The 8,514-nt window shown below is 38.1% G+C and overlaps 1 protein-coding gene across 1 annotated transcript; it reads right to left on the minus strand.

Annotated features, from left to right (window-relative positions):
• Positions 1-218: 218 nt before the first annotated feature.
• On the minus strand, positions 219-8,155 carry LOC123872131 (E3 ubiquitin-protein ligase CHIP). The gene is made up of 7 exons (XM_045916285.1): positions 7,859-8,155; positions 6,043-6,241; positions 5,609-5,750; positions 5,085-5,187; positions 4,397-4,453; positions 1,833-1,949; positions 219-1,378 (listed from the first exon to the last, which is right to left on the minus strand). The coding sequence occupies exons 1-7, from the start codon at positions 7,976-7,978 to the stop codon at positions 1,253-1,255; spliced, it is 864 nt and encodes a 287-aa protein (XP_045772241.1). The 5' UTR covers positions 7,979-8,155; the 3' UTR covers positions 219-1,252.
• Positions 8,156-8,514: the final 359 nt, after the last annotated feature.

The following is an 8,514-nucleotide window of genomic DNA, read 5'->3' on the forward strand; positions in this document are numbered from 1 at the left end:
AGTCTCTCAACTGTAGCCTATACAGCGTTATACTCGTCCAGAGTCACTAGTCGCGTCGCGGCGATACGATCGCAGCGATACGACTAGTGACTCTGGAGTATCACCCTGTGGAGATAGGCCCATAGAATTTGTATCGGATTTGGTGGCACGGCGAGACTATCGCCCGTAGGGATTGCGCCTTAGAGTTCCTTGTAACCACGGAATCCGAATATGAATACAATCACTTTTACATTACAATATCGTGATAAAATGGATGACGTAACAAGATATTGTGATTACGTCACGACTCCTGACAGCTCCTACATTGCGTCTTTAGTCGACAGTTGTAACACACAAAATGTAACTTTCATGTCGTGTTTCAATAATCAATCGATATCGATACAGATCGATGACTTCTCAATCTTGTTGCAGACCGTTCAATTTAATTTGTCCTTGCCGTCATCATGTTGGTACCATTGCTTTATCAGGTTTTCATTGTGTGAAGTGCAGTGGTGCCAAGATGACGGCAAAGGTTAGATTATAGTAAACGGTCTGTATCTTACATTGTTAATAAATAGTTACAAAAGACGATATAATTTTTGACAATTAAATAGCGACGTCTCTAAGTAGTTTATCGACATATTACAGATAGATTGAATATTGAAACTGGACCTTATATGCTTGTCATATTAAGTTTAGATCGCGACAAGGTTAGCGCAGGGGCTATTGCCATGTCGACCTGTCGCGACTTTAGTTCCTACACTGCATCATACCGGGACGCTAAATCGCTTGACAACACGGCTTTGCCGGTAGGGTGGTAACTAACCACGGCCGAACCCTCCCACCAGATAAATTTTCAATATTACGAGTGTATCCGAATAATACCTAATACCAAATGTTTTCTTACAACACTTGTAAGTGCCTTTGCACACGGCAACATTTCGATACGCATTTGAAGCGCTTTGATTTCGCGTAAAAAAGTCGTCATGTGTAAAGGCTCCAATCTAATACTTTGACTTTACATCCCCTTAAAAATAGACTCGTAAAAGAACTTTACAGTCGAAATTAAAAATAGTCAATCTTATCTATCATAATCCGTCGGTGAGTTATTTGTTAACATTGTTATTTGTCAAAAATGACCATATCATTTTTGACAAATAACAACGTTGCTAAGTAACTTATTGACAGACTACAGATAGGATTGGTTATTAATGTTTGCAGTTTTATCTGCGCTAGTGACGTAATCACAATGGCAAGTATTTAGATGAATCGACTAGTAATCGAGTGCCCACTCGTTCTCCTGTAGGAAAGCGTCGACTACCTCCTTCATAGTGAAGTTAGGGATGAGCTGGTCCGCTGTTAACTTCACTCGAGTCACCGGGTCGAAGTGACCCACCCGCTGTAAAGAAAAATAGGGTGTGAAACTACTTGAAAATGTTTTAATCAACTAATACTATGAATGTATAACTATGTCTGTCTGTTACCTTTTCGAGACCCATACGTTTAACCGATTTTGACGAAACTTGGTAAAGATATATTATAATATGTGGACGAAGTCGCGGGCATCGTCTAGCACTAAATATGTAATGATTTATGCAACTGTTACATAATATAAAATTATGTGAATTTAAAGTTTAAACAGGCCTAGCCGGCCTTAGAAAATTCCAAAACAGTATTATTCTGGCATCAGTTTTCCCCTCCATATTTAATATGGGTATCTCTAAGTCAAGAATGAATAGGCATCTTCTAGGTAAGCGTGTTACATCTTAGGCTATATTATCACTTGTCAGCAAGTCAAATTGCAGCCAAGCACAGCAACAGCAATTTTATAGCCTCTAAAATAAGAAGTTTACCTCTAGATGTTCCTCGATGTCCTTCTTCTCGTACGTGATGCCGCTGGGCGTGATGACGGGCTCGTTGAGGATCTCAAAGCTTATCTTGCCGCACAGGTAGTCTGGCACGTCACGTTTCTGGATAGGACAAAACAACAAACACTGTTTTAAAAAAAAATGATAATTACTCGCACTTGCAACACCGGCTTAGAAATTTGTACACTATCCATCCCTTATAATATTAATCCCCAACTCAGATCTCTACTAGGTAATACAAGTATGGCACACCTCTTCCAGCGTACTTGTAATAATTATGCCCATTTCAATGGCCACTATCAAGATTTTGTGAGAACACTGTCAAAAGGAGTTAATTCCACAATTTGATACAACGAGTGATCGAATTATTCCACGCATGGAAAATGAAATATATTATTTACTAGCCGTTGCCCGCGACTTCGGGTGGATTTAGATTTAGAAAACTCCTTGATTTCCACGATAAAAAGTAGCATGTGCCAGTCTGCTTCAAATATAAACATGCCAGAAATCACGTCCGTCAGTTGCTCCTGTTGTTTTAAACCATCAAACATTCGCATTTATAATATGGGTTGCGATTTTTCAACTATAATTATAGTACGCGACAGGTCGTGATGGGAATTGGGGTATAAGGCGCGGATACGCCCCGCACACCCGCACGTCGCCCGCGCTCGCCCGCATCGGGTCAACGCGGGGGCTGTGTGTGTGTGGGGCGTTCCCAGTTCCCACCCCCATTGCCATCTCACCCTGTCGCGTACTAGAAGTAAGTAATCTTAACGATAGTAAGAAATGAATACCTACAAATCAAATAACTTTACTAAATCCCAGTGTGTGGCTTCACGGAAGCTATACGATTTCTCATTAATACGAATTGTGTAATTTAAACATTTAAGTGACTGAAAATAACTGGCTTAATTATAAATGCGAAAGTGTGTCTGTCTGTCTGTCTGTCTGTCTGTCTGTCTGTCTATCTGTCTGTCTGTCTGTCTGTCTGTCTGTCTGCTACCTTTTCACGGCCCAACAGTGCAACCGATTCTGACGAAATTTGGTACAGGGTTAGCTTATATCCTGGGGACGGACATAGGCTACTTTTTATCCCGAAAAATCAAAGAGTTCCCACGGGATTCCTATAAACCCATCCGCTTAACCAATTTGTATCAAAGGCACCGAGGTAGCTTGCGTGATGCGTCCCTGTAATTGATATAGGCAAAATTAAACAGTTCCCAATGGGTCTTTAACAACCTAAATCCACGCGGACGAAGTCGCGGGCATCCTCTAGTTAATTAATAAAACAGTTTCCGTGTTGCTATTAATAAAAGCTTTTTATTCGTTTGATTCGTTTATTGTTGTCTTAACAAGTCGTTTATCGGTTGACGATGATAATGATGATTTCTAAATCGGCCTCGGCAGGGAATCGACCCCGGGACTCCTCGGGCCATGATAGTGCACACAACTGCGTCGACACAACAAAGAAGGCAATCTAAGTTTTGAACTGAATCATAAATCATGTTTAGTTTGACGTACATTTACAAACACGAACTAAGGCTCAACACTTAGTGATGCAGAATAGAAGCGACGTGAAGCGTTTTTTAAGGTAGAAGCGACGGGCCTGTCGGCGAAATCATAATTTGGTTTTTAACTAATACGACAACTTAGGATTATGGTAATTTAATTGCGACAATGGCAGTATCATCCTCACAGGTTTATAGACTGAATTCTTTTTCCTGAAATTTTACTATATGTGTTCATTTCGATGGTGTTGCAAACTGAATTCTTTTTCCTAAAATTGATGTGTTAGTTTTATTGGAGCTAAATTCTCTGGGCTTAGGGTATACGAGAAGCGCTTTGATGCTGTCTTTTTTTTTTCTTCACTGCACGTACCGACATCGTGTAGCTCAAGTTCTGTATACTATTCTTACTTAGTAACATTTTAGAAAAGACGCTTCGCGTCGCTTCTCCTCGATTCTGCACCGATACGCTTTGAACCTTTCGCGTGTTCTATTACTTTGTCTAAAGTAAACTATCGCTGGAAAGCCTATTCCATCATAGGACTGCACCATCGATCGTAATTCATAGCCACAGAACCACAGATACAAAAGAAATCTCCATATTATATCACGAGTACGTAATGCCTAAACGATCAGGAATAGAAAGAAGTATTTATGTACATAATCCGTTTTGCGCGGTGCGAACTGCGAAGGCGTAAGGAGCAAAGCGATGTAGCACACGAAATGATCTCATTAGAGCTCTTTGACACGCACACGCACTTATACGTCAATTGTGACGTAAAGTATCGAAATAAAGTACGCGATTTCTCCAACTAGGGAAAGCGACATGTATTCTTGGACAGTAAGGCCTAGAACACACGACGAAACTCAAAAGTGGTGATACTGTCACTCGAACTACTTTACAGTTTCACGTATTGTCTTGCAGTTACTTACTTGCCTATTAGCTCGTTTCAATGAACAGGGTATAGTATCAGATATAGCGCCGTCTGTTCTGGGCCTAAATCATAAAATATTCAAATTCGTGTAGGAATGTAAAGAACTTACCCGTCTCCTTTCATCCATTTTTGAAAACAAGTTATTTAGCTCACTGCTGTAGTTATTCTGAAATACAAACAAACATTTTATAAACTAACTAACCCACTCTTGCTCTCTCGGATGGAATTTTTTTAAATCCTGTTTTATTCCTCCTCCTTACCTTTTGTTATAGAGAGAAATCACAGTCTGAGCTGTATGATATGTCAGTCAGTCAGTTTTTTCTTTAAACTGATATAGATAACATAAAACACTGGTACCAAATATAAATTATAGAAATAAAACTATCTTTAGACCTCAGAACTGTTTATAGTCCAAGAACTGCTTGCGAATGAAAAAAGTTGAAAGTTTAACTAAATCCATAATATACATAAATATATTATTTTAGTGCAGAATAAAGAACGCCATTTCACAAAGGTTCCCTGCTGCAAAGAATAGTACTTATTTTAGACTAGATTAGATTTTCTTTATTCGTTGGAGACCAACATTGGCCCAACGTGCTCAACAAACGTGTACCTACAGGGCAACTTGGAATTTGTCGTGAGCGACCAGCATTGGCCAGAGTTGTGTAGATCTTTAGAAACATTAAAAAATCGTAGCGTAGTTCACAAACCCAAGTTAAGAAGCATTGGTCGAACACATTGGGCTAACGTGAACTGGAGGCTTAAGACGTATTTGTTCAATATGAAAGAACACTTACGCATTCTTCTTCGACTTTTGTTATTTTGCTATTGGTTTCTTCTTCGTTTATGTTTTCTAATTTAATTGATTCTATTCTACGTTGCATATCTTCATTTATTAGCCTAAAAACACACAAATAAAAAAATGTTGGCATCAATTTTATAACTACTCTACTAGCATAAAATACGTAAATTCTGGTTTAGGAACTTGTTTATTTATTTATGAATAGTGCATAAATTTTGAAAAAAAGTGTGTCAACTGTCATGACAAAAGTACAGTTTACAGTAGACTAAATCGTACTTTTAACATTTGAATACATAGAGCAAATATGGTGAGTCCTTCGGACGTACAACGGAAAATTTACGCACTATACTATACCAATAACTTAAAATACCAATAACTTAAAACTAGAATACAATGAAAAGTGCACAAAGGACTACTTTCCCTGGAGAGATTTCTTCCAGCAGCCCTAAGAAGTGGAAAAGGTGGAGTAGGTACTGAAACTTTACTCAATATAGTGCCTACTATTAATTAGTTGCTCACCTATTAATATAAGTCTGCAATTCAATTTCCTGTGATATTCTCTTCTCCTCTTGAACATTCCATCTCTTTTTCCTGGCGATACGGATTTGAGCTGCGATGTCATCGCCAAAGTTCAGTTTCTGTTCGCGCGCTAAGTCATTAGCTGCAAGCAAAAATAAATCCATACTAAAATTATAAATGCGAAAGTGTATCTGTCCGTCTGTCTGTCTGCTAGTTGTTTATGGCCCATCTGTGTCCAAGAAAATCATAGTTTGCAATGGGTTTTAAAAACCTAAATTCATGCAGATGAATTAGCAGGCAACCGAAAGTCTCAGGTTATTGGAAGGGGTTACAATACTACTGACATTGAAAGAAAAAGTGAAAGAAGGGTAGAGACAGAGAAAGAGAGGAGAATGAAAAAGGGAGGGAAAGAGAGAGCAGGAGAATAGACTTACCTCTGTGTAAGTGTTTAATAGCCTCATCATAGCATTCCAGTTCGACCAATGCCTGGCCGAGGAAGAAGTGCCCTTTGACCTGGTTGGTGTCTATATCTAGCGCCCTCCTGCAGTCCTGGCATGTGGCTTCCCAGCGCTTCATCTTCAGGTGGCATAGTGCTCGGTTTGTGAAGTATGTGGCTACTGAGGGGTTTTTAATCTAAAAAAAAAAAAATTGATATTTTGTACTGCCACCAAGATAGAATTACCCTGGGATATTCCAGGGTTCTATCTTTCTTATAAACTTTAATGTGGCTTTCACAACACATCTATACCAATAATATAAAGTGAAAGTGTGTCCGTTTGTCTGATACCTTTCCACATCCCATTCTTTTAACAAATTTTGATGTAATTTAACAATCTCCCTCATGCCTTCTCCATAAACGTGACACTGGCGAAGCAATCTGTGTCTAGTTGGCACACTTAAAAGATACATTTCCAAGATGGGCATAGGCTACTTTTATCTTATAAATCAAAGATTTCCCACATGAATTTTAAAAACCTAAATCCACATGGACAAAGTCATGGACATCACTTAGTATACTTACTTATTAAACAAAAAACAGCTTGGCAATTCAATTACTTAACTGATGATTAAGAGCTAATTCTAATTGACTATAATATTAATAAAAACAGGTTATTGAATAACAGCAGTCACTTTCTCTTTATCAATACCTACCCACTTAACAAGAATTTATTTCTAAAACCTATCAGTAAAGAAATTTCTTATCTTGCCTTCATTGAGTAGGTACTAATTTTGTTTTCTAATTAAAATAAACAAATATCATAAAACATTTACGAGTGAGTTACATTAGGACGACTCTTGGAGCTGGTGGTGAAAGTAGAAGTCCTTTTGGTTGTGGAATGGTTTAATTAGGTACTGATTTACATAAAAATGACATATTATGATTAGAGATATGTCCGTTCGGGCCGATGGTAGGTAATGAAGGCAGGGAATGTAGTCTGCATTCTGTATATGGTGTTATTTGACTCTGTCGGCACGTTTCGCTGATGAAGGAAGTCATCCAGCGTAACAAGCGCTATTCCTATATAAATAACAGGCCAAATACTAAACCGTTAGTTCCCAAAGTGGTCCAGGTGGACCCCCAGGGGTCCACGGGAGACCCGACGGGGGTCTACGTTGGCGTGACAAAAACTGGGGGTTCACAGTCTGTTATCGGGGGTCCACGAAAATTTATCTGCTTTCGATAGTGAAGAATTAAAATGTTGGCTTGACTTCACCTACCATTTTACGTAGATAATATTTTAAGCAGCGACTGTTACTTATGATAACTTGCATATTCCACATTCAGTACCTACTTCTTTTTGTCCACCGGAACCAGCTAAATTTTGAAAGTGGTCTATGTGTAAAAAAAGTTTAGGAACCTCTGTGCTAAACTAACATATCTATTGATTTTTTATGTATAACACTTTTATTTAACACCTATAATATTGAATCTGATTTTCCAATAAGAACTAAATAGGTAGGTAAAACATTTGAAACACTTTGATATACCTAAGTGGTAAGTAAAACTGCCTAGGCAGCAAACAATTTTAAAGTATAAATCAAATTTTTGATCATAGTTTTAAGAAATATGCAGTTTCATAAACCTCATGCAAGTACCTACATAACTTAGCATTGACCGATTTTAGTAGGTACCTACTAAAATACTAGTAAGGTACTTATTTGCACACTTGATTTTTTTGTTAGTAAATTACACATGTTATGTTAAACTGGGATCCATGGATTTTCTTAGGTATGTGATGAAAAACTTACAATGGCTTTAGTGTAGCAATTCATTGCATCTTCGAACCTCCGTAGACTGAACAGTCTGTTTCCTTGTTCTTTCAATTCTTTATCAGAGAGGTTCGCAGTGGAATACATATGCTTACTCATTTTCCTTGTTAACTTTAAACACTTTTCGACATAAATTATAGCACAGCTTTCATCATAATATAAAATTACAGTAGAGATTCACTGCACACTACTTTTGCGCGAGAGAAAAATAACTTGATTTGATTTATTTTTCTGAAGAGAACACGAAAGTTCGCGTAAAATTCACAGATAATAATAATTTGTTAATTTAATGACACTGACAAATGACAATTGCCATTTTCCTCTTTTTTTTTTTCTCTCTCGTCTGGCTTTACCAAGATTAGCCAATGTCAAGTTTGTAGTTATTTGTAACAAGTTAACTAGTTAAACTATACAAGTATGGACCCCGTCTGTGCCGGCGCTCGCCAACATACGCACGGCACCCCCTTAGAGCGCTTTCCAGTCAGTTTTAACAAAAAAAACACTCCAAAACGTCAGAGCACGCCCGCCAGCTAACACCAACACAGACGAAGTCCATTGCCATTTTCATAGATTGAAAAAATTGACGTCTAGTGATGTGCTGAATCATTCCTGAATCGATTTAAGTAATTATATAA

Source organism: Maniola jurtina, chromosome 14 (genome assembly GCF_905333055.1).
Source record: "Maniola jurtina chromosome 14, ilManJurt1.1, whole genome shotgun sequence".
Lineage (NCBI taxonomy): Eukaryota > Metazoa > Arthropoda > Insecta > Lepidoptera > Nymphalidae > Maniola > Maniola jurtina.

Bases quoted from the DNA above. Each gene is read 5' to 3' on its own strand.
- LOC123872131 (XM_045916285.1), bottom strand. From the start codon at position 7,978: ATGAGTAAGCATATGTATTCCACTGCGAACCTCTCTGATAAAGAATTG. The intron at 6,242-7,858 runs GTAAGTTTTTCA...TTTTTTTTTTAG, and splicing joins ATTGCTACACTAAAGCCATT to ATTAAAAACCCCTCAGTAGC. The intron at 1,379-1,832 runs GTAAACTTCTTA...TTTTCTTTACAG, and splicing joins ACATCGAGGAACATCTAGAG to CGGGTGGGTCACTTCGACCC.